Raw genomic sequence first — 25,545 nt, 5'->3', positions numbered from 1 at the left:
GCTGTGATATGCATTTTTAATTTTTGTTTTTCCTTCTTTTTTTTTTTTTTAAGAGTGATGGCCTTCCTGCCTTAGTAACCTTAAAGAAAGGTCTAGTTGCCTTAGCAAGGCAATGGATGAAGTTCATTGTGGTGACCCCAGCTTTTAAAGGAGTCAGCTTACACAGACCAGCTCAGCCAGTGAAATTACAGTCAAATGCCTGCCACGAGCATGAGGATGGACTCGGATTAGACAACGGAGGAGGTCTTCATAGTGACACAAGTGCTGATGGAGCAGAGTTTGAGTTTGATGCAGGTAGCTCCTCTCAGAGCATTTGTATCTTCTGTAGTTTTAATATTTGAGTATATTATCTTCTTCTATTTTAAAATCATCAAGCTGCTTTTTTGGAATCATCTTCATTTTGAAGCAGCTGCTGACAATCAGAATCACAGAGTGATTTGGGTTGGAAAGGACCTTTCAAGGTCATCTAGTCCAATGCCCCTGCAGTGGGCAGGGACATCTTCAACTAGAGCAGGTTGCTCAGACCCCCATCCAACCTGATCTTGAATGTTTCTAGGGAGGGGGCATCTACCACCTCTCTGGGCAACATGTGCCAGTGTTTCACCACCTCATTGTGAAAAATTTCTTCCTTATACCTATTTTTGAATCTCCCCACTTTTAGATTAAAACCATTGCCCCTTGTCCTGTATTGCTGCCCCAGAGCCTGTATTGCTACAGGCTCTGCTAAAAAGTCTGTCCTCCTTCTCATAGGCCCCCTTCAGGTACTGAAAGGCATATATATATATATATATATTTGTGTGTGTGTATATACACATGCACACACACACACTATAACTATAGTTTTATAATCATTCTTAATTGTTTGGGGAAAAACAAAGCAGATTACTTCTATTTCTTCACGTGCTTTACCTTGTTATTTACTGCACAAAAGACATCAACTTAATTATTTTCTAGCTTGCAATTAGGATCTTGTGCAGATTCTGACCTTAGTTAAGAATTGTAACATGCAGTTCTATCAACTCTTCCAGGAATAGCTTCAAACCTACCTTCTTATTTGTTCTTTGTGTAGGTATATTTTCCTGAAAGTTTTTTTTTTCCTCATTTTTGTTGCTTCACATGTGGTAGATTTCTGTTGTCAGCTTACACATTGCCAATTTAACAGAAGCTAGTGATTTAGCTTTCTATTTGATATAGAACTGACTTAAACAAGGGCATAAATAAATATATATTGTTGGAGTAGTCTTTTTTGCTGTCTTGAGTTGACTTAGGTTTTTTTTGTGACTGTAGCATCTATATACAGTGTTACTGCTCTCAGGAATACAATGTTCATGCTTTTCTTTTCTCAAGTGAGAATTATGTAACATTGAGGAAAAAATAATTTAAAAAAAAATCAGGAGCAGAATCTGCTTTTGGTTAAAAACCAGGCAGCAGTTGTCAGCTTAAAGACAGCAAAACCAAGGATGTTTGTGTGAAACTTGTATGTAATCATACAGCATGAGAAAAACTTTTGCCCCTCCTCTAAAATATCTGCTTTGGTTGAGCAGAAACAGAATATTAGAACCAGTGAAATATCTTAATTTTTTTCCCTGTGTGTATTTTTCCAAGAATTTTTGAAGTGGAAATTTTGCTGCCTTGTATAGATTTACTTATAGATGGAACCAATGCAAATGTAAGCATTTTAATTAAAAAAATAATCAACTGTGCCAGAGTCAGCAAAAGAAAGTGAAATTGGCAACTTCCTTTTGGTCCGTAGCATGAATCAACAGTTGTTTGACTTTAAGACAAAAAGATTTGTACTTGGATTATTAAACAAAATCCTGCAGGGCCATGTCTGAGGTTTTCTTATTTGTCTTAAAATTCCCTTGAATTCCCTAGACAGCTGTGTGTCAGAATGTGGAAGTTCATGTCTGCTTGTGAATCAATGTACCTAGTAATAGATAATCTTGTTTCTCCATATCTATAAAAATGAGAAAAAAATACATTTGCTTGGTTGCAGCTACTGTGAGTGAGCATACAATGCTCCTAGAAGGAACAGCTAATCGCCCCCCACCTGCTGGTGGCTCTTCTGGGCCTGTAACTGGTGCTGAGATCATGAGGAAATTATCCAAGACTCACACTCACAGTGATTCTGTTCTGAAAATAAAGGTAAGTGTTTAGTGCCATGCATGAGGGGAAAGTGGTTTGTAGGTGGCCTGTTTAGAAGCAATTCTGTAGACTGCAGAGGAATAATTAGTTGTCTAAAAAGTAACTTTAACTACCTCTAACTGTAACACGTGGAAGGTATGCTCCTTGCTTTGTAAAAGTGATGCTCAATCAGGTGGCCTATATTCTACATCTGTTTGTTTTTCTTGCCAATTAACTTCAGAGCCAAGAGCAGTGCTTAAAAACAGTATATATGTGCATCATTTAAGGATGCACATTAACTTATCTGGCTTTTAATCTGTTTCTGGAAGCAAAAATTAGGATTTAACTGTCATTATACAAAATGTAAGATTGGCAGAGCTCTCCAATAACTTCTGTTAAAATTCTTGTGGTTTTTTTTATTCCACAAATTGTTCAGAAAACCTCAAAATTTTATTTTTATCTCTACTTTATGAACAGAAAGTGTGTGAACATTTGTGGGTTTTGAGGGGTTTGTTTTGGTTTTGTGTGTTGGTTTGGGTGGGTTGTTCTTTTTGTTTGTTTGTTTGTTGGGGTTTTGTTGGTGGAGCTATTTTTTTGTGGGTATTTAAAAATATTTTTAAAGTAATTTGATGTCTCCTGTGTGTATGTTAGGCAGCTTGGTGGCTTGTTCTGATTGCTTTTTAGCTGTGGTTTTTCACAGAATGATTGAGGTTGAAAGGGACCTCTGTATGTCATCATGTCCAACACCTCTGCTCAAGCAGGGCCACCTAGAGCCAGTTGCCTAGGGTTAGATCCAGATGGCTTTTGAATATCTCCAAGGATGGAAACTCCATAACTTGTGACAGGGCTCAGTCACCCTCACAGTAAAAAAAAGTGTTTCCTGCTATTCAGGAGGAAACTCCTGTGTTTCAGTTTGTGCCCGTTGCCTCTTGTCTTGTCATTGGGCACCGCTGGGAAGAGCCTGACTCCATCGTCTTTACATTCTCCTTTCCTGTATTTACATCGTGTTTCAGTTTGTGCCCGTTGCCTCTTGTCTTGTCATTGGGCACCGCTGGGAAGAGCCTGACTCCATCGTCTTTACATTCTCCTTTCCTGTATTTACATCCATTAGTAAGATTTCCCTTGAGCCTTCTCTTCTCCAGGCTGAACAGTCCCAGCTGTCTCAGCCTTTCCTCATAGGAGAGATGCTCTGGTCCCTTCATCATCTTAGCGGCCTTTTGTTGGACTCTCCCCAGCGTTTCTCTCTTGTACTGAGGAGCCTGCAACTGGACATAGTACTCTCAAGTGTGGCCTCACCAGTGCTGAGTAGCGGGGTAGGATCACCTCTCTTGACTTGCTGGCAACTTGCTGTCTAATGGAGCCCAGCAAGGTCACATTACTGCCTCACATTCAACTTGGTGTCTACCAGGACCCCCACATCCCTCTCTGCAAAGCTGGTTTCTAGCTGATCAGACCCCAGCACATACTGGTGCAATTTTCCCCAGTAGCAGGTAGTCACCAGCTACTATCTCTTACTACACCCTACTGGTGGCCTTGGATGGTTTAGGATTAAGTGGCCCAGAGGCTTTCCTTGAAAGCACATCTGTCTCTTCTTCAGCTTTGAGGGCAGAGAACCTGTTTCATAGTTCTAAGCCTTTAGGTGGACCAGGAGCCTTTCTCTTGATGGCAGAAGTCCCCAACTTCATTTCTTCACCTTCCCCAGAGGCTGCATTTGCTGTTATACAAGAGATGGAAAGGATTTGGTCTTCAGACAAAGACCAAATACAGATTAGGCTTATATTCAGTGGTATATACTGTTCATCCTGCAACTGCTGTTCCTTTAGGTGTATCCTATACAGCTGCAACTTCATTTATTGCTTGTTTGGCTTTTTAAACCGATTTTACACATAAAATTATTTTAATACTTGAAAATTCAATAGCATCTTTACACACAATACCTGTGTGGTGTATAACCTGCCCCAAAAAAGTGCTACTTGTCCCAAAGTTTGCAGGAACAAGAAGTTTGTCGTTATTGTCTTCTGATCTCATATTCAGACCGAATGTTGCTTCCTTTTTGCAGTTTACACAGTACTTCATTGGTTTCTTTGTTTTCTCCACAAGGGTATACATCCGTATCACTCCTTAAGTTACACCAGTGGAGATACAGCTACAGATTCACCAGTGCACGTTGGCCGCTCTGGAACAGCAGTCAAAGAAAGTCCAAGAAAAGAGAGTCTGCTCAGCTATCTCACTGGGAGTTTTCCTAGCCTGCATAATCTTTTGGAAGGGACTCCTCAAAGAAGTACAACTGCAGTTAAAAGTAGTTCTTTAACAAGAACAGGTATGATGTAGCATAAGTAAGCGGAAAGGAGGGGAGGGGAGGATTGATTTTTATTTTAATGATTTAGAAAAGGTACTATTTTTTCACTATGAGTTATCATTTCTGTTTAAGATCCCACCTCCCCCTTCCCTTCCCCAGAATAAGAGTCATAGTTTTCAGTAGCAGTACCTAGCCATCACTGCATACCATTACCTAGAAGCAAAGAGTGAGTACACCAGGCTGGGTAACAAATGACAACAAAATTAATAAAATATTTTCCTTTTACTTAGCCTTACTACTTTTTGAGTATAATACGAAATTACTTAAGTGAGTCTTTTTGAATGAATTAAGGAAATGAAGTGATCATTCTGTATTTGTCATTTTTCTTTGGCCAACTCAAAAAGTGGACTAAAACGAATACTGCAGTAACTTTGTGTATAATAATTTGCAGGTTTTTAGTAATGGTCTTTTGAACAAATGTGTTTTGTAGAAGTTTGAAATATATACATTGAAATTTTTATGTTCTATGTTATTGTTTAGAGGGCATTGTTGTAATTGATATAAAGAAAAGCAATTAAGTTTGGTACTACATTTTTTCTAAAACCTCTCTCCTTTGCTATCAGGGAATGAAATATTATTCAGAAAAAAAGGTATTTTGGTTTCTTAATGACTCCTTTCCTCTAACGATAGAGATGAACAAATACGAAGACGCTTGTAGTGCAACATCCATTAGTATCCTAGTATTAAGTTCTATGGTAGCACCTGTAGTGCTGCTTGACACATAATTTACTGGAATAAACCTCTGAGGATTAAGCTTACTTTAATAGTAAATATGTATTGTTAGTAAAATTATGCTGCATTCCTGGGTTTTGCTGACTTTGATGTAACAACTGCTAAAGCTTCTGATTTATCTGTGTAGGAAATACTGTGGCCACAGACATGTTGTCTGAACATCCGTTGCTGTCTGAACCATCTTCTGTGAGTTTCTATAACTGGATGTCCAATGCTGTGGGCAACAGAGGAAGTGTAGTACAAGAAAGCCCAGCCACCAAATCTGGGCACAATAGTCTTCCAACAGGTATTGCTAATTACAGCTGAATGTATGAGATTATTCTGGGTTGGCTGTTCCTGTGTTTACCACGTTCTTTCTGAAAGTAATGGAGTGACTTACGTTCAACAGGTGTAACTACTACTTGTGGGACTTCTCAGCAAACCAGAAAATGAACAAATGGGATTTAAACAAAACTGTCATTTCCATTTCCCTCACCCTGCCTCCAAAAATTTAGCTTTTTCTTACATTGGGAACTGTAAAAGTAGCTTCCAAAACTATGTGTAGCTGCAAAAAGCTAAGCCATAAAATCATCCTTATTTGCGGAGTTCCTTGGATTTTTAGTTTGTTTTCGTAATGAAGATTTAGTACATTGGAATCCTTGCTCTTTCTCAGTTTAATTTTGAGGCTAAACATAAAGATGTGTTTTGAGGGTAGGTTGTTCTTTAGGGATGGGAAGTGGGCAGCTGGTGTAAGGAAAGGGTGAAAAGAAAATATACATTACTGCAAGTCTTAAGTGTATTGAAGAAACAGATATGTAACAGCTTATTGCAACTTATTTATTATTCTTGTAAACTGGTCATCATTCATGATCCTCAGATTTGTATGTTTGTATTTGCTATGAAACATACAAATTTGTAACACTACATTTGTTTGCTTCTTCTGTTAACAGCCTTTCAACTGCAATTATTAATCTTATAGAATCATAGAATCACAGAATGGTTTGGGTTGGAAGGGACCTTAAAGCTCATCCAGTTCCAACCCCCCTGCCATCAGCAGGGACACCTTCCACTAGACCAGGTTGCTCAAAGCCTCATCCAGCCTGGCCTTGAACACTTCCAGGGAGGGGGCAGCCACAGCTTCTCTGGGCAACCTATTCCAGTGTCTCACCACCCTCACAGTGAAGAACTTCTTCCTAATATCTAATCTAAACCTCCCCTCTTTCAGGTGGGGGTGATAATGAGTTGTTTTAATTTGGTTTTAATACTGAACAAATGGTCTGATCCTACAAAACATCTTAGTGCTGTACATATTACTTAATGGTGCGGCTCCTCTGTAAAATGGAATGTGTTTCTCTGCAAAAAGAATCATAGGGTAGAAGTATAACTTTCTTTTTTTTATTTTTTATTTTATTTTTTTATTTTCACAATAGCTGTATTTTTATCAGCTGAAACAGTAACAGTTTGTTCACAAGCTCACATTCCTGAAATCAGGCTTTAGTGATTTTAACTCTGACACAGATCTATCCAAACCATTTTTCTGTGGGGGCGTGTAGTCGTGGCTCTCTGATATGTGCTGTAAGCTTAAGTTTTGAAGAATCAGGAATAATTTACATTGGCAGAGCAGCTCTGTCTCTTGGAGGTTGAGTACAGTCCAGAGACAAGATGCAGGTGATTCAGCGTGGCTCTGCTCTTGTGCTGCAAGTCTGATTGTTCATGAATAGAGCAACTGCAGGGAAGTGACTGTCCATAGTCATTTCTATGAAGAGCATATTTGCCTAGAGACTAATCTATAGAGATCTCATTGGTGGATCTTGCATTGGGACTAATAAAAGCCAGAAGCTTAGAGCACATTGAAAGCTAAAGCAAGTTCTCTGCAACTGTGAATAATCTTTGCTGTTTTGTTGATGGTATACTCTACTCAGCCTGTAAACTATTTCAGTTTGAACTGGAGTTAAGTGCCCTATAAAATGCAATACAGACAAAAGGCCTTTGGAAGGAGAGCAAAAAGCAGGAAATGTTTTTGTGCTTTCCAAATACGAGTTGGACCAGCTCTATTTATTGGCATTTTCAGCAACAGCAGACTGTTTCTTTATCCTGAATGCCACTTTTGTGAGGTTATAGACCTGATTAGGACTCTGACTTTCTATGTTTATGGCATGTGTTTGTATATAAGTAACCTTGCTGAATTAATGGAGTTGGTGGTGTTAAAATTTGCTGTGGTGTTAGTGTTCCATGAGTATTTATTTTTCAGGTGTGGCACCCAATCTTCCTACAATACCTTCTGCTTCAGACTTCAACACAGTTTTGTCTAGTGACCAGAACACTCTGGATGGCACGCACTCGCAGCACAGCACCAGTCAGGATGACATTGCAGGTGTAGAAGAGGGTAACCAGGGATTTCCTGCTGTCCAGCTAGCAGATGCACAGGTAGGGGTGGTTTGCTGATATATTTTGGAGCTCTGTAGGGGAAAAAGTCGTTATTACTTTAAAAAAAAAAAAATAAAAAAAAAAAATCTGAAAACTATGAAAACTTTATATTGTTTTTGTGTATGTTTCTTATGCATCCCTATGCAAAAACAAAAGGCTCAAGAAACCTCTGAGGTGACCCATACCAAACTTTATGAATGGTCATTAATAGAGCATTGGTTTATAACTTCAAAGAACATCTTGGAGCATTTATGAGAGTAGGCTAGTTCTCCAGAGTACTTTTTACTGGCAGGAACATGCAGAAAGAAACCTTGCTCCCATAGCTAAGCATTCAGTGCTAGCTTGCTGTGTAGTCAACCTTTTTACTCAAAAAGTCCATGAAGCTTCTCCTTTTTATCCACCTTCTTTTCTGTTTTGCAGGACTGTCAATGAAACTTAAAAATGTTCTATATTATGTAGCTGGCATTGGGAATATTGTAGATCAACACATGATGGAGAAATAATATAGGAATAGTCTAGACAACAAAAAGTACATCAGTGGGTTTTGTTTTGTAGGTTGTTTTCAAACCCCTTCTGAGTTACACGGGAATTCAGTCTCAGGACGCAATGCCGCTTTGCTACAGAATGTACTTTGGAGAGTACCTTTCCTTCTCGGGAACTTTGGATTGTCTAAGAGCAGATATTGTTGATTCAGATACAGCAAAGGAAAGAAAAAGCAAACGAGCACGAAGGTAAGTTGTGAAGTATTTGAAAATATGTATACTGGTTAAAAGAACAGAAATTAGGTTTTGCATGTGAAGACATAGAATTCCAAAGCAATTCCATAGAATAAGGAACAATCCTTTATTCTTTTAATCTTACCTGTTTTCTCTTCCTGTTAGAATATTTATTTTTTTTTTTTATATTGCAATGGAATGGTTTAGAAACTTTTTAAACATTTACACCTCAGCTACATGTGAACACTGGAGATTGGGGAAGGGAGAGCTGGTGGGAATAATAGTGGGGAAAATTTTAGAGGTTTTTAAATGCTGTTTTGTAATTAATCCTGTAAATGAAGTTGTTACTTTTGGTGTAAATGCTGAATCTCCCCACCACTGATTTTGGGCAAAGCTTTAGGTTATGATGGAAAGATTGCATGCTGAACTAAGTCTACATAGAACTGAGTGATTACTTTGTTAGTAGCACACAATCTGAAAGTATAAAAGTTCATTTTTGATATTTAGAACTATGGTAAGAAGATGATATCCTAAGGGAAATAAAAGGCTGGTTTCAGTAAATTAGATGTACCACTGTGTAAAAAAGTATTTAACTCCCATAAAAAGAAACGAAGTAGTAACTTAAACCTTTTTTTTTTTTTCCTTAGGCAAGGAGCTGTCAATCTTCCTCCTCTTGAATTCAAACCAGCTTTGATGTTAGAAACGTTCAGTATTAGCGCTGTTGTAATGGAGAAATCCATGTGCACACCTCATAACTCCACCAATGCCCTTTCTTTTCACGATTTGAATAAGCGCTATTATAATACTTTTCACTGTAATTTTACCATTTCTTGCCAGTCCATAAGCCAGCATGTAGATATGGCACTGGTTCGTCTCATTCATCAGTTCAGTACAATGATTGATGACATCAAAGCCACACAGACAGACATCAAACTTAGCAGATACACAGCTGGATCGGCTTCTCCGACACCTACTTTTAAAACCCGCAAACACAGAGACTTCCGTTCATCTGATTTCAGCCGAAGCTCTCGAGGAAGTCTCAATGGAGGTAACAGGGTGAACAACACCAAGAACAAACGGACAAACAATGAGAACAATAAAAAAGAGTCTCGAAACAAGAATTCCTTGGGGAGGTCAGAAAGAAGAACTTCTAAAGTATCCAGGAAAGGTTCAAAAGATGTAGTTGACCACATGACTATTCATATGGATGACTCTGACTCTATTACTGTGTCAGAACAGAGCGAACCTTCTGCTGAGTGCTGGCAAAATATGTATAAACTATTGAACTTCTATTCACTCATTTCTGATCCAACTGGGATTTTAGAAAAGTCTTCTGAAACTTTCGGGCCAACAGGTAAACCCATTCATGAAGCCAAATAGTTGAGAGTGCTTGTTTTTGCTCAGATGTATTCTTAAGGTGTTTTGAAAGTTGCCTGCCTCATCTTAACTTGGATCAGAGAGGCAAGTGGTGAGGACGGAGGGGAGAAGCTTGTAATTAGTTCACCAAGATGGTCTACAAAAGAAAAAAAATTATTTTCCTGGCTTTATAGTACCCTTTGACTTTTTCAGTCCTAGTTGTAGTCAAATATGTGTTAATTGATTAGTTTTAAATTCAGTCCCTTGATAATGCTTGTGTGTCTCTGGTTATCTGGATTTGCGCTGGCTGTGGGACTGTGTTAACTTTTCTGGTTAATTGTTACAGGGTGGATTGAGTTTGTTCTTCCCTACGTGCTATTTTGTTTTCAAGTGACTAATGGAAAGGAAAACTTGCTTGTGCAAAACTAAAATTATAAGAAACTTTGGCTGTGAAATGATCAAAAAAGAAACAGGACAATTGGAAACTGTCAGAGCATTTTTATTTTATAACAATAGAATCACATAAATATGAATATTTATATAGCATACATGAGAATATATCTGTGAATAATAATGAAATCCCATCACTGTGATGGGATCACAGTCCCCATTGTGTCTTGGATTTGGTTCAGTCGTAATGTTATTAAAGTGGAATAAGCGAGGCCCAGATAATTTGCCTAAAGAGTTCACTTGATGTGCAAGATACGCGATCCTTGGTTTCAAATACAAATATAAATCAGCTTTGTCAAGGATTTATTGTAAAATATCCTTAAGTAACTCCTTTGTATTTTTGTAGGTGTCCGAAGCCCAACCGAACCAGCTTGTAGAGTGGTATTTGAGAACGAACAGGATAATGGCAGAGACACGCAGAGGAAGCGCAGCCTGGTGACATCGGAGCCACAGCATGTGACTCTCATTGTCTTTGGAATAGGCATGGTGAACCGAACCCACCTGGAGGCAGACATTGGTGGTCTAACAATGGAATCTGAACTGAAGAGAATCCATGGCAGTTTCACCCTGAAAGAAAAAATGAAAGGTGGGAGAAGCTGAAAGGTTCTCTGTAATTAAATTCAACAGCAGCTTTACATGTTTATGTGTGTGTGCACACTTATACCACTGCATATGTATGCAAATATGTAATATGTTTGTAAATAAATGTACATTGTATCTGTGTGTGGAGTGTTTAATAACGTTTAACAAGTTCTTTTAAAAACTTACTAGGATGCTGAAGGATTTTAAAAGGATGCAAGATTTTCAGTACATGCTGTGAAGTAAATTCTTTTAGAAGATAGTCATTCCTTTCATTTTCAAAAGCTTTCTTCTTGTCACAATTTAAATTTGATATTACTTAATATGACTGCTAAAGCTCTAATTTTTCACTTATTTTCCTACTACTATATTTTTGAAAGCTGTAGGCATACCTGGATGTGTTTTACTGAATGAAATGTTGTTAAGTATTTTATTTTATTTTTTTTAAAAGATGTACTGCATCAAAAGATGACTGAGACATGTGCCACTGCTCACATAGGAGGTGTCAATATCGTCCTACTGGAGGGAATTACCCCAAATATCCAGTAAGTATGAAACCTGACAATTTAAAATTGTTCAAGTGCATAGAAGTGGATTTGGTTATGTGACAGTAAAGATATGTGGCTTAAAACAGAGGAAGCATTGATGTCATAGAGTTTGGTGGCAACCGGGCTTGAGTTTGACTTGTAAAGCTAATTGCATGTACCTGTTGACAGGAGGCTTTTCTATGAAAGGAATATCTGAGTAAGCTGAGAAGGAATATGGTGAATGCATTAGCAGGTTTCAGTCTGGGGCACCCAGCCCCACAAGTCTTAGGCATAGTTACATGAATGTGAATATTCATGTTCTTTTCTATTTCTAGTAAAAGATAGGAGTAAGTTCAGAACTGATTGTAGGATCATAGTGTAAATGGGTAAGTGACCTGACTGAAAAATCACAGGTGACAGGTCCTCTTGTAAAAAGAAAGACATTAAATTTCATGTGATCAGAGCTTTCTGCACTAGTTTTATTCCATGTGGTGTACACACAGAAACTTTATCGCATTGTGTGTATTGTTTCTTTTACGCTTCTAATTGCTTTTTGAAGCTTATAGGTTCCACCAAACCATACAAGATTTTTAGGGAGTATTTAACCTACTGATGCTGATTATTCCCATTTAAGATTTATATTATTTCTTTAATAGATTTATTTTTGAACTTCCATGATGCGTGATTCTTTGTGTTATTTTTACAGTTCTAATATCCATTCTCCTCCAGGAGCAGGGGAGAGAATCACTTTTTGTGCATGAACATCTTCGATGACTCGCGCAGCATCCATATCAGCTTTTTGGGGGCTTTTTTTTTTTTTTTTCCTAGTTTCACAAACTAAAAAAAAGCATGCATTATTTTTCTTTGTTTCTAGCTGAACTTCTTTCTATTTGAGTTTTAAAACAACAGTTAACTACAACTTTGTAACATAGATCACCTTCACACAGTTTGAGTGTTATCTGGGTAACCCTCAGTATGTGATCTGGTTTTAGAATATTAATGTTGTAGAAAAGGGGCTAAATAGTGTGACTTGAGTCTCTCTCTTCTTTTAATTACTGTTTAGTTTGGAATTTGCTATCTAGAACTTATAACACACAGAATTTTATTATCACCAGCAAAATTGCTTCCCATAAGCGTGTTTCAGAGGGGTAAATAAAAGTTCTAATCTGACAGCCATATAGGGTTTCTGAAGGCAACTGAAGTTCTTCCTGTCTGTTTTATATCATAATCTTACTGAGCTTCCATACAGGGAGGGTACAAAAGGAAGGGGGGAAATAATGATAAATCTTTAACAACAACAAAACCAGCAAACCCTAAGAAAACCAAAACTTTCAACTCGGTAAATTTGAAAGTAAGTGTCATATTGTGGGTTACAAGTAATTAACTGACTAATTTTGCATGAATGTTTATTCTTTATTTGCTTTGTTTTTGTTTTTCTTGCTTTCTCTTCAATCTTCATCTGTAGACTGGAGGATTTTCCTACATCTCCTACAAGCACAGCCAAACAAGAGTTTCTGTATGTCATATTATTATGTTTAATAGTCTTGCAATTAACTCTGTGTTGTGTAGCTAATGGCTGCATTCCTACTGTGTGTGATTGTGTAGGCAGATGTTGCTTGAATTAATTTTACTTTAACATCTAATATTACCTAGATAAGCTTTTAATGTAGCCTGCTAAATATCTGTCAAAAAAACCCCCCTTGTGAATGTTAACAATCTAGATTTAGGGACAGATATTACACTGTGTGGTCACCACTCTAATGCTAGAATGGTTTCACTGGCTGGTAAGTTCTTTAGATCTGCTTCTGTGCTTAGTTTAATGAGGTGAAATAATGCTGATAAATTAAAGGAATAGACAGGTTACATTTGCTTTGAACTTGGTAAGGAGCTGCTGTGCTTGGAGTGATAGCACCTGTTGTGATTTCAGCATGAAAAGGATCATTCCTTTTGACTTTATTTACTTCTGTGCTGGGTTTATTTACTAAGTATGTTGATCAGGTTATGCTTAACACAAAATGTTTTCCTTAAAACTATGCCTGTGCATCTGCTAAGGAAGATGACTCTCTTCATGTCCCCCAAATCCATATGTGCGAATGTAGGTCTTTTCTCTCACAAAAGATGCAATGGTTTCTTTGTGGTTGCTTTCTTACTTCCTGATTCTAATGTCCGGAGGGTCTCAGTGGAGTAATGGTCAAGGTGGGAAGTGGTAGGCTGGCAACGTAGATGTCCTGTTACACAATGACCCTGCAGTACTCTGAGAAGAAAACTTATGTAGCCAAAAAGTGTGAGGCTTTTGTTGTTGTTGTTGTTGAAAAGTCATATTCTGAGCATGGGTTTCTTTTGCTTCTTTAGACCATCAGTGCATATCTTTTAGAAGGACTTAGTACAACTGCTCTTTGTTACAACCTTTGTGTATATTCAGTGTTGTGATAATACGGGATTAACTTTAAAATGCCCTTATAGATGGTAGGAAGGAGGGGTGATGGACTGTCAAACTGCAAGTGATGTAAAGAAAATAATCTTTTTTTTTTTTTTTGTTCCTTTTTATCTGGTAGAAGCATTAAACCAGCAGAAGAAAGTACATTTTTTCATAGTGCATCACTGAACAGTTGAATTAATTGCCATGTGATGTGGTCAGCACAAGTATAAATGGGTAAAAGGGTCGGACAAATCCACATAGAATAGGTCTGGTGGTGAGTCATGAGCCTCTAGCTCAAAAAGTAAACCCCTGATGGCTGGAATTAAGGGAAGGATCATTTTGTTCATGCCCCAGATTTTCATCTGACTCAGTGTGGTAGTTCTTGTGTGTGTTTTGAGCGTCCTGCTGACGTTTTTACTCCTCTTTTTCTAACATCCCCAAAACTTGTGTTAGATTGAGTGGTGGCCTTGTAGCCAGTTCTGTAGTAGGACAAAGACTTTTTTCACAAGTTTGTCTGGAGAATGAGTATTTACAGAATTGATGCGAGAACATAGAATTACTTCTGAATGCATTACAGGTACATAACTTAAATATTGATTAATTATTTTAATAATATTCAACCAGATCTGTTCTAGGCATGTCACCTAGGTAAGCAAACTGCAGGTATATAATGTACAGTGCTCATTCCAAATAAATGTATAGCCATACAGTTGTTCTGCATTTCATTCTGTCATGGAAATAGGCTTTTTTGTAGACCAGACGAGACAGTGAAATTCATTCATTGCATTAAATGTGGAAATGCCTTAACAGAGAGGAACAGTTAATCTTGCTGAAATCTGATTCTCCTGCAACAGCTATATTGGTGTAATTATTTTTTTTTCATTAAGGAAGTGCTTAAAATGGTATCAGTTCTCCTGTTCAGAATGTTCAGAATTGATTATAAATTCAGTACAGACTTCAGCTGCATTTACTTCTCACTTCTACACAAAGATAGGTTAAGACTAGACTGTCTGTCTGGTACAGGTCAGGAAGAGATCTTGCAACTTCCCTTAATTTAAAAGTTCTTCTTGTGATGCATCTAGTAGTATTTTGTGTTATAGATGGGGGGAAAAAATGTATTCTTGATTGACTTCACAATAGTTCAGTCAGAATGGTAGCAGGAAGAGAGTAGCAAATAAGCAGGCATCAAGAGAGAAATAATTGTGGGGTTTTGTCTTTTAAAGATGTGAATTAAAGTAAGTCTGCACTTTTCTTAAGTAATGTTGATTTGTATAATGTTTTTCTGGAAATACTTGTGAATTAAGATTTGTTTGCTGCTTCTTATTTGTGTAAATTCTTCAAATGTTGTGAAATTGTTGCTACTTGACAGTCTACCCTAAATTATAAATCTATAACCACTTTAGGTCGCCTGTAGCTCTTACGTAGCTGTGAATATCTGAAAGTGTTTCTAGAGCTTTAGTAAATTAATCTGCTGTTGGTAGGCTTGTGGTTGCATTACAACGCTGTGTATTTCTGCATTATAAGCAGAAGGATGATGTCTCTTTTCTATTATTTTTTTAATTTTATTTCCACACCTGGGATGTTTTGGGCTAGCTGATATTTTAACATCAGAATAAGGACTCCCATGTTAGGGCTTCACAGAAGAAGCACTATTTTGGGAGTAGAATTCATAGAATATTGTAGCTTTTGCCATGAAACCAAACTGTCTATAGAACAATTTAAATCATGGTACAAAAATATTGTAGTTATACTCCTTGAAATTTAATATTTGAGAATCTTTTGTTGAATGTTGCAATTTCATAGAGTTTATTTTTTAGACATTTTAGCTGATGTATGGCATCTTCACAGTGATATGTCTTTATCTTTGAGGCTGTAATATTCTGTGCTGGCTACATAACATACTTACATTGGGTAACCCTCCAGTAATTGACCTTAGATGAGAAACATTAGTATGTTTCACTGTTTATCTTTTTTAATAGGAGCTTAGTGAATTCTGATATGCCAAAATTTCATTCTGTCATCAAAAGCTGTCAGCTTTGTGCAGTTGTATTCTCATCTTGGGTAACCATTGTGAACCATATCCTCCTTAATATTAAAATAAAGTTTAGACTTCATATTTTGGACTAGTGTATATCAATTAAATGTTGGCTATTCACAAACCCATTTCTCACTTGCTATGTATTTATTGCTAAGTGAGTATTTCCTCTATTGACCTTTTTGGAAGCTAAAATCAGATTTCACTAAGTCTTATGAAAAGGATGATTCAAGATTATTCATGAAAAGGAGTTGAAAAGGAAGGCTCTTGTTTGTTTCCATGTGTGAAACTTTGTCTGTGTATGTGCAGCTTAGTGTCTATAAACTCAAGTGATCTTACATTATGCAAGAATCACAGTTTAACAGGTATTTTTGCAATGCATGACTTGTAGTTCTTTTAAATGTAGTGTAGTTGTTTGTGGCATGTAGTGCATCTGTGTGTGTAAAGTGAAAGAAAAGGAATGTGTATGTAGTTTATAAGTGAAATCACTTATATGAATACTTTAAAATTCAACTAACACTTAAAAACCCATTTTAACATAAAACTTAACTTTTTGAAAGACGTGCAAATAAATCCTATTTCTTTTTCTGTTAGAACTGTCGTGAAATGCAGTATTGCCAAATCCCAGGCTCTGTATAGTGCCCAGAGAGGGTTGAAAACAAACAATGCTGCTGTGGTCAAAGTTGGAGCCATCAGCATCAACATTCCTCAGCACCCTGCCACGCTGCACAGCATGATGGTGCGCAGTTCCCACCAGCTCTCCAAGCAGATTTCAGATCTCATCAGGCAGCCATCAACTGCGTAAGTGCTGCTTGCACAGCGCTTCTGAATGCTGCTGCCTGACATCTGTTTATGGGCTTGTGCTACTTTGAACATATGTAGGAGAGTCAGACAAGTCGTATATAACGTTAGAATAACCAAAAGTATTGTCTGATCTTTGTCTTGCTAAATAGGCCCCAGCCTCCCAAAGAAGATGTTGCGACTCCTTTGCCCTCTGAAAAGACTCCAACAAGCATTAATCAAACACCTGTTGAAACAAATGAATTTCCACAGCTGCCAGAAGGTTTAGAAAAGAAGCCTATAGTTCTTAAATTCAGTGCCATGATAGATGGTATAGCTATTGGAGCAGCACTCTTACCCTCTCTGAAGGCAGAATATAAGATGGGAAGAATGAGGAGTCACGGAATGACAGGTAACAGTTCCCTGAAATGTTAAAAGCGTTGTGACTTTTAGTTTGGCCTTGTTAGAAGCATCTGAGAGGACTCGATATTTCTGTTGAGTTATAGCTGAAGCTTTGAATTTGTTGCTGTTGGCTAAATGTGGACTTCAATCAGATGGTGCCATATAGAGAATTTATACTGATGTTATACACAATTGCCAGAGGCACAATACAAGAGAAGGTGAAGACATGTGCATTCATATGTAGCTTCCTCCCAGAAAGCTTTCTGCTGCTAAAATCAGTTTATAATCCTTGATTAATTGAATTCTGATTTTTAAGGCTACTTGAGAATACTGTGTTAGGGCCTCAGTACAGACGAGGTGGTTTGTATGATTCCTTTCTCCATCTAATTAGAGGGAAGTCTTAATATTCTTTAAAAATTAAGTAAACTTAAAAAAAAAATAAGAATCATATTTATCGCTCTAGAGGTCTGTGTACTCCAATAATATTTTAAAGGCTTTTTTGTTCCAAAAGTGTTCTTAAATTTAGGGATAAATAAAATATTCTTTTTCAGTTCATCCCTGTTCTTTTCCTGTCTTCCTTTTACAGGTGCCCAAACTAGATTTAATTTTGAGCTTCCAAGTCACAGATTACGCTTCACTTCAAAAGTCTCTGCCACTGATATGTCAACCATTCCTCCTTCAGCAAGTCTCAACCTTCCTCCTGTCACTATGTCAGGCAAATATATCATGGAAGAACATGATACTTACTCAGACCAAATCTGGAGCATAGATGAACTACCTGCTAAGCAAGGCTATTATCTACAGGGGAACTACTTACGCTGTGTAGCTGAAGTAGGTGTTGAAGGCAGTAGTTGGCTTTGATACCTCATTATTTCCATTCTTTTAGATTTCTGTATGTGCATATTCATACTATTTTAATAATCTGCCTGCTCCACAACTCTCAGGTTTACAGGTCCATCCTCATAAAGCATTTGTAATTGCGTGGCACTGGAATAGACCTTTCTCAGTCCTTAGTTTGAGCAGCCAACATATTAGGCAGTCAGGACCATTGTATCAGAGGATTTTGAATATGTTCTTTTGTGCAAAGAACAGATGTTTAGAAACTTATTTTGGGTTACAGTATTTTTCATCAGTGAAGTAGACAAAAGTGTATTATGCTGATGATTCAAATAAAGTGTAATTTTAAACCGAAAGCTTATGCTATCACATCAGATAATGTCATATATTTTGTAAAAAGAAATACTGAAAAAATTCAAACCAATTTTATTGTTTTGTAACTGTTTTATTTTTTCATTATTAGACAGCTCCATAGAGAGGAGAAGCTATATATATATATACACCAAATTTTCTGTTCAACACAGTGTATTCAACTCAAGTTCTGTTCGTGCACCAATTTTCCACAGTTACTTTTCACAGAGAGAAAAGTGATGCTGATTAAAAGAAACTTATCCGGTGGGAAAAAGCAGGGTTTTTCTACTAACTATATTTCTTTAGTCAGAAAAATAGTCTAGTATGTTTGAGACTTCAGATGTTTGCATCTTTATGGGAGAAATTTCATGAGGTGCTGCTCTTTGTTCAACCAATTTGAGTTATTTCCTGGCTGAAGAAAGATCTTAGGGTCTTTGAATTTGTTCAGCATGTAAAACAAAAGGGAGAGGCTACTTAGCAAAGGCAAAAGCCAAGTCCAAGTAGTTTTAGAAAATATCTGTAATTTTATTTTAAGAAATCTTAATGGCAAATTTAAACAATCTTAGGCAGACTTAATTCTTTAAGATTAGACTGAACACATAATAAATTTACCATATCAGTAAACTTGTTCATCTACAGTAACTAGAATAATATACTTTGAGTTTGACAGCTCATTTCTATTTTATTCTGATAATGATTTGCTATCTGGAATTCAGTAGCATATTGCATACTTCATGAACTGTAATCAAGTCCTACATTTCATTGTCTAAGCTAAATTTAGACATTCACAGCAGAAAAATTGCAAGACAGAACTATTTAATGTTATTTTTTAATGCCAATAATGATTTACTTTGAGATGAAAAGATATACCTGAAAACTAAAAATGCATTGTTTTAAAAGCATAAATACAGTTACTGTTTTAAACTTTTGTTCTAAAATTTTATATTTCTGCAGGTTGGTTCCTTTGAACATAATCTCACAACTGATCTTTTAAATCATTTAGTATTTGTGCAAAAAGTGTTCATGAAGGAAGTAAATGAAGTCATCCAGAAGGTTTCAGGTAAGCAGAATGCTTAAAACCAACTTTAAGTAAGATCCTTAAACCTTGTTTAATGGCAACATTATGTAGTTCTCTGGGTCAGCTGTTTATTTCGCAAACACCGTCATTTCACATCTTGCACACCAAGCAGCAGCAAGAAGCAAGTGCCAGAGATGCAGTTTGAAGTAATAGCAGAGGATCTGGAAATGTTTGTAGCTCTATCAGAAACAAGATGTTTTATTGGCAAGCAGGATAGTTTGTCATTCTGGACACCAGCTTCTCTGTCTCATCTATGACCTGACCTTGGCTGGGTTACTTTATTCAATTTATTCACCTGTAAAATGCAGGTTGTGATATTGCATTTTGGAAAAGAACGTGAACATATTCTTTTAAAGGAAAACAACTGTGTCCAGGGAAAATAGTGTCACTATTGATATTACTTAGTGTCTCCTGATTCATAGGTCTTTGATTTTTTTGCAGATAATGTGTTTCAGAACTGTATGAAAGAGGCATTTGGAACCTGATCTAGTGGAAGGTGTCCCTGCTGATCGCAGGGGGGTTGGAAATCTTTAAGGTCCCTTCTAACCCAAACCATTCTGTGATTCTGTTTGTTAGATTGTTTTGTGTATCGTGCTGTATACTGCAGAAATGACTATTTTGTTTCTGTTGTTTAGGTTGGCTTCTGTTCTTAAAAAAAATTTCATAAGAAAAATAGCATTGTCATTAAAAACCCAATTAGAGAACAGTTGCAAAATCACTCAGTGCTGTCTCTTTTGCAGTAAGCAATGGAAATTGCATACTGAATTGTGTGTTCATCTGTTGAAGTAGACACCAAAGTTACAAACATCTATTTTCTTACATAAAAAACTCTGACTGAATCACAGTTTGCACAGTGTTTAAAAGTAGATCCACTCACTTCCTAGTTCTTCTGTTGGAAACTTGGTCTGTGTTCAAGAACTGAAAGCAAATCAAAAAGCTGGTAACTTGTGCCATGCAGTGATATGTCATTTCAGCAAACAAGTTCTATCACCCCACAGAAGGGAAAAAATAGTACAAAATGATGGTATTTTTTCTGACATGTGACTATTCTGAGGGGAAATGTAAGTTTTGTAAGCTTTGTTTGATGAATTAGTTATTGTTCAATAGTTTTTTAAAAAAAAAAAAAAACCCATGGGAATATAATTTACTGTGGATATTACACAACAGATGACATGAACAGAAAAGCAAGTAAGTAAAGAATTGTGGAAGTGTTTTGTTGCTCTTTAGGTCAAAATAAGAATTGGTAGATGGGGATAACAGTAAATGAATTAGAAAAAGTAAAAGCAATAATTAATAAGAAATATTGTCTGTCTACTAAGAAATAGTTAAAAAGTCAAAAAAGAAAATAAATTTACCAGGGGAAACAATAGGAAGATGAATTTTTAGTTATGTTTTTAGAGGAAGAAAGATGTATGTTTGAGAGAGAATGTTACAGGGTTGACAAATGTGAATAAATATTAAAAAGCAGGTGAAATTTCAAGTCATTTGATGTTAACACTTTTTGAGTTATCTTAAAGGGCTTTTGTAGAAATGTAGCTAATTTTTAGTGGAAAGAATGATTAATAGTTGGAAACATCATGAGGACAGATAAACTAATAACTGGTAACCAAGTGAAAGGAGCATTGGTGTGTGCATCTACACAGTCCCTTTGTATACCTCTATGTGTCTGTATATTTGTTCCAGGGAAAATACACTAGTATTTGGTAGTAAGAGAACACTTAGGGGAAGAATAAACTTTCAATAGCTGTCATTATTATATTGGAACAACTTCTACAGAGGAGCATAACGTGGTAAAACCAGAAACCTACATTAGATTACTTTTACAACATTTCTCAGTCTCTCCTCTGTTTTTATGTGGGGAATTTACTACCATTGCTGAATTTTTGCTTTTCCAGACTATAAACTTGTATTGCAGGTAGCAGCCTGATGGGTTTTGAAATGTCACTGCTACCTCCCATATTGTGGTAATTCAGCAGAAACATGGTCAGGTGCCAGCAATCCATGGGTCTGGGTGCTGAATGCAGAACAGGGAGGGCAGAAAATAGCTTTTGTCCTTCTGGCTTGCAGCAAAGTAATTTATATGGCTTGAAAATTCCAATTACTGTAATAACCACTAAATAAACCATTAAAGTGATTTGTTCTGATTATGATTTCTGTTGCACTAAAATATTGATTGCATATTATCCTTATATAAAAACCGGTTAAGTACCAATTACTTAATGTGAAGTTGCACAGTTTAAAAGCTAGTTAATATACAGAGCAGTTCATAATAATTCCATCTGCAAGTTGAGAGCAGTGTTGATTTAAAGACAGCTGGTGTCTGCTTTCAAACATATTATCACTTTTTGCACTGGTTTATGTAAACATTCAAATCGATCTTCTAATTTAGTTTAATTCAAGAAAATTATGCTGCCTTAAGTGAGAGGGTAGATGGAGAAATTTTATTTAAAAGTAATATATCTTTTCTTTTTTTTCTTAACTGGCAAATGCTTTACAAACTTCACGGAGAAATGTCATTGCAAAAATAGCCTCTATTATGCATGTGGAGAATATATGAAAGATGAGTTAGTCCTCACGCTCAGAACCTATAGGTTACTGTTGTAGTTTTAAATGATCCTAGTTAAGAATATTAGGTGGGCGAGGGGGAAGACCATCAAAAAGAGGTGTAGGTTAATAAGACTACTGGGAGAAGAAAACCATCCAGATTCAAAAGGGAGTGATTAAAAAAATTACTGTTGAGTTTTTGTTTTGGTTTGGTTTTTAATCCATTACTTAACTGCCTATTCTTGCCACCAAATAAATGTAATTATAAGAATTGGCATATATGGAGAGAATTAATGACTTAGCTTTTTCCAGCAGCAAGTCCTTCCTCTAAACTACGATACAAAATAGATCATATCTCAAGGAGAATTTAAGAATTGGCATATATGGAGAGAATTAATGACTTACTTAGCTTTTTCCAGCAGCAAGTCCTTCTTATAAACTAAGATACAAAATAGATTATATCTCAAGGAGAATTTAAACCAGGATTGCTCATTCAGGTTAGGGCCTATGGGGATATGTATTTGGTGGAGTGTTTAATTTTTATTGTCAGATAATTAGGAGATCATTGGTGCAGGAGACAAAGAATACCTGTTCAAAAACTAGGTGTTACACCTTACAGGCTTTGAGCCTTATTATGGAAGGTTTCCCAGGAGGGAGGAACATGACTCTCTGCCTTGATTCTTTGTAGAGCGCTATTAACTGAATTGAACCAGCTGAATCCGCATCGATGTCTTCCATCTTCAACCTGTGTTTGTTTTTATAAATCTTCAACTACTCATTGTTTAAAATGAGGCTTAATTCACTGTCACCTTTTTAAATAGAAAATGTTTTCTTTGTTAAAACTCTGAATGTATATATTTAATATATACAGGAGGGGAGCAGCCAATACCTCTTTGGAATGAACATGATGGCACAACTGATGGAGAAAAACCAAAAATTCTTCTTTACTCATTGAGCCTACAGTTTAAGGTAATCTTACGATGATGGAACAGTGGTCCTAGATGCTATTAATGGCTTTTGGGTTTTTACCTCACAGCTTATTGAATCATGAATACTCAGCATGAAGGAAAAGACCTTGAGTGTGGTTCCTGTAATCTTTTAAAATAATTTAATGCTGTTGCATTGTGGAAAAACTATTATGTCCTCTTTTTTTGCTGCACAGTGAAAAGGGTTTTTGTTTGTTTTTTTTTCTTTTTCCCTTCTGTTTTTGTCTCTGAACCAGATCCTAATAACTTTGTACCTTTCTTATTCATTAGGGAATTCAAGTGACAGCTACAACTCCCTCAATGCGAGCTGTGAGATTTGAAACTGGATTGATAGAACTTGAACTCTCAAACAGATTGCAAACCAAAGCAATGCCTGGAAGTAGCAGCTACCTCAAACTGTTTGGGAAGTGCCAGGTGGATTTAAATCTGGCACTAGGGCAGATTGTTAAACATCAGGTTAGTGCTCAACATCTTTGCATGTGGTGTTCTTAATAATGTGTGATTAAAAAATACATAACCAAGCCAAGAAGCTTTCTTACACTCCTGTTTTGTTTTTTTTTCTGATCTGGCTGTAGAGTTGGGTGTTAGGTGTAAGGGGGCTGGGGAGGGTGTTGAGTTTTTGTTTGGTTTCTTTATATTATTTTTTTGGTTGGTTGGGGTTTTTTTTCAGCTTGTTTTCTTTTTTAATAAAAGTGTAAGCATTCTGCAGCATACAGTTGTGGAAATTTACTTCCTGAATATCCTCTTGTATTTTGTTAAACAGCAGTTCAAAATGAATTTTTCTCACTTGAGTCAGGAAGGGACTGAAGATGGCTTTTCAGAAGAATTAGCAAGTCTTCATTATGAAGGCCAGTGTATATGCATAAAAGATAGGAGTCAAGTATGGGCTCTTTTTAATTTTTTTAAATTTTTTTCCATGCTTTTAGTATCTTAGAACTTACTAGCCCTTTGCAACAGTAATGGCTTTGCTACCAAGTAAAATTTAAAATTTTCATTGATATTGCTATTATTTTTAGGGTACATGAATGAAATTATAAGATCAGGCAAGGTCCAAACTTGGCTAGACCTACATTTTGACCTAGTTTGTCTGCCTTAGGTTGACAGTTGTATCTCTTGTATTCTTAATCCCACTGTACCTGGAATCACTAATTCTATGATATGAAAGAAAGAAACAAATACAAATCTTAGAACCTATAAATGTACTGTCACAATAGAGGATCTGGATATATAAATAGTTATTTTAGTTAACTGTTTATGGTAAATCAGGAAAATAACACTGCAATCAGAATTTAATGTAATAAAACTGAATTTCCTCAAAGGGACCTTGACTAGAAGAGAAAAAGGGGAAAGGAGACGTCTTTACTGCTTTTTGTAATTTTACATTTTGTCAAATGCAGTGTTTTAATTATTTTTCCCCCATCCCTGAACTCTTCCCTGGTGCAACCCGCGCCCCCACCCCGCTTCCCATTTTTTGAACATTTTAAGGTTTACGAAGAAGCTGGCTCAGACTTTCATCAAGTTGCCTATTTCAAGACAAGAATTGGATTAAGAAATGCTCTCCGAGAAGAAATCAGTGGCTCATCAGATAGAGAAGCTGTGCTCATTACTCTGAACAGACCAATTGTTTTTGCTCAGCCTGTGGCCTTTGATAGAGGTATTAAAGAAACGATTGCTTCAAATTTGTCTTCATACTGAGGAAGCTTTTTTTCCCCCCCCCCAAAGAGACTTGATTATTTGAGATTTAATATATTTCATGTTAAATCAAAATGTTAGGTAGCTGAGAAATTTAGATCTACTGCATGCCACAATCCATCTCACTACCTGATCATCCAGTCTGATCATTCCATTTGCTGAGGTGATTGGTTTTCATATGGTTTGGAGGAAGTTGCTTTTGTAAGTCTTAACAAATGAATAATGCTGAGAACAGCATTGCTTTCTGTATTTTAATGTGTTAACTTCAGTGCTAAGTGATTGGCTTTGTCCATCTTGTCCTTTGCAGCATGAGCCTCTTCACTACTTCCTTGAATATGTGTGTGTCTGTTGTACATCCACTATCTTAAAGTAATGGAGAAACCATAAAAATTAAAAAAAACCCCAACAAACCCTTTATTTAGTGAATATGCTTATATTTTTTTGTAAGTGTTGATTTCAATTAAGCATTTCTCATTTCTTCATAAAGCTGTGCTTTTTTGGCTGAACTACAAGGCTGCGTATGACAACTGGAATGAACAGAGAATGGCTTTACATAAAGATATTCACATGGCCACAAAAGAAGTAGTAGATATGTTGCCTGGAATCCAACAAACCTCTGCGCAGGCTTTTGGGACCCTCTTTCTTCAGCTGACTGTCAATGACTTGGGAATTTGCTTGCCCATCACAAACACACCTCAGGTAATCAAAATGTCTGAAGCAATGTGACACTTAGTAGTCTGTTGAAATATCAATTTATATGTGGTACGTGGCTTTTATGCCCATGAATGTAATTTTTCATCACACCAATGCACAAGTCATAGAATGTTGGTAATTGCAAAATGAGCTTTTTTTGCAGGTAAAAAAGTTAAACAGCATTTAACGCATGTGCAGTATTACTTTTGACATTGCAATGACCAGTAAATTCTCTCTGTGATTTTATTTTCCAGTCTAACCACACTGCAGATCTTGACACTGGCTCTGCTTTAGTCCTGACTATTGAAAGCACATTAATCACTGCCTGCTCCTCAGAGTCTTTAGTTAGCAAAGGTCATTTTAAAAACTTCTGTATCCGCTTTGCTGATGGCTTTGAGACAAGTTGGGATGACTGGAAGCCAGAAATAAGAGGAGATCTAGTCATGAATGCATGTAAGTGGGTGTGATTTCATACTGGA

General features: G+C 36.6%; 1 protein-coding gene across 1 annotated transcript in view; it reads left to right on the top strand.

Annotated features, from left to right (window-relative positions):
- Positions 1-25,545, top strand: part of BLTP1 (bridge-like lipid transfer protein family member 1) — a 116,076-nt gene that overhangs the window by 58,251 nt on the left and 32,280 nt on the right. Inside the window, exons 39-57 of the mRNA XM_010177285.1 lie at positions 54-294; positions 1,997-2,145; positions 4,225-4,444; positions 5,343-5,501; positions 7,446-7,621; positions 8,177-8,352; positions 8,985-9,691; positions 10,490-10,729; positions 11,174-11,267; positions 12,715-12,765; positions 16,298-16,504; positions 16,657-16,895; positions 17,472-17,716; positions 19,028-19,133; positions 22,567-22,664; positions 22,952-23,137; positions 24,167-24,335; positions 24,861-25,072; positions 25,321-25,519. Of these exons, the coding sequence (XP_010175587.1) occupies positions 54-294; positions 1,997-2,145; positions 4,225-4,444; positions 5,343-5,501; positions 7,446-7,621; positions 8,177-8,352; positions 8,985-9,691; positions 10,490-10,729; positions 11,174-11,267; positions 12,715-12,765; positions 16,298-16,504; positions 16,657-16,895; positions 17,472-17,716; positions 19,028-19,133; positions 22,567-22,664; positions 22,952-23,137; positions 24,167-24,335; positions 24,861-25,072; positions 25,321-25,519 (3,874 nt within the window). The remainder of the gene's footprint in view (positions 1-53; positions 295-1,996; positions 2,146-4,224; positions 4,445-5,342; positions 5,502-7,445; positions 7,622-8,176; positions 8,353-8,984; positions 9,692-10,489; positions 10,730-11,173; positions 11,268-12,714; positions 12,766-16,297; positions 16,505-16,656; positions 16,896-17,471; positions 17,717-19,027; positions 19,134-22,566; positions 22,665-22,951; positions 23,138-24,166; positions 24,336-24,860; positions 25,073-25,320; positions 25,520-25,545) is intronic.

This window comes from Antrostomus carolinensis, unplaced genomic scaffold, assembly GCF_000700745.2.
Source record: "Antrostomus carolinensis isolate BGI_N321 unplaced genomic scaffold, ASM70074v2 scaffold9371, whole genome shotgun sequence".
Lineage (NCBI taxonomy): Eukaryota > Metazoa > Chordata > Aves > Caprimulgiformes > Caprimulgidae > Antrostomus > Antrostomus carolinensis.
This window is presented reverse-complemented; position numbering and strand designations above follow the sequence as displayed.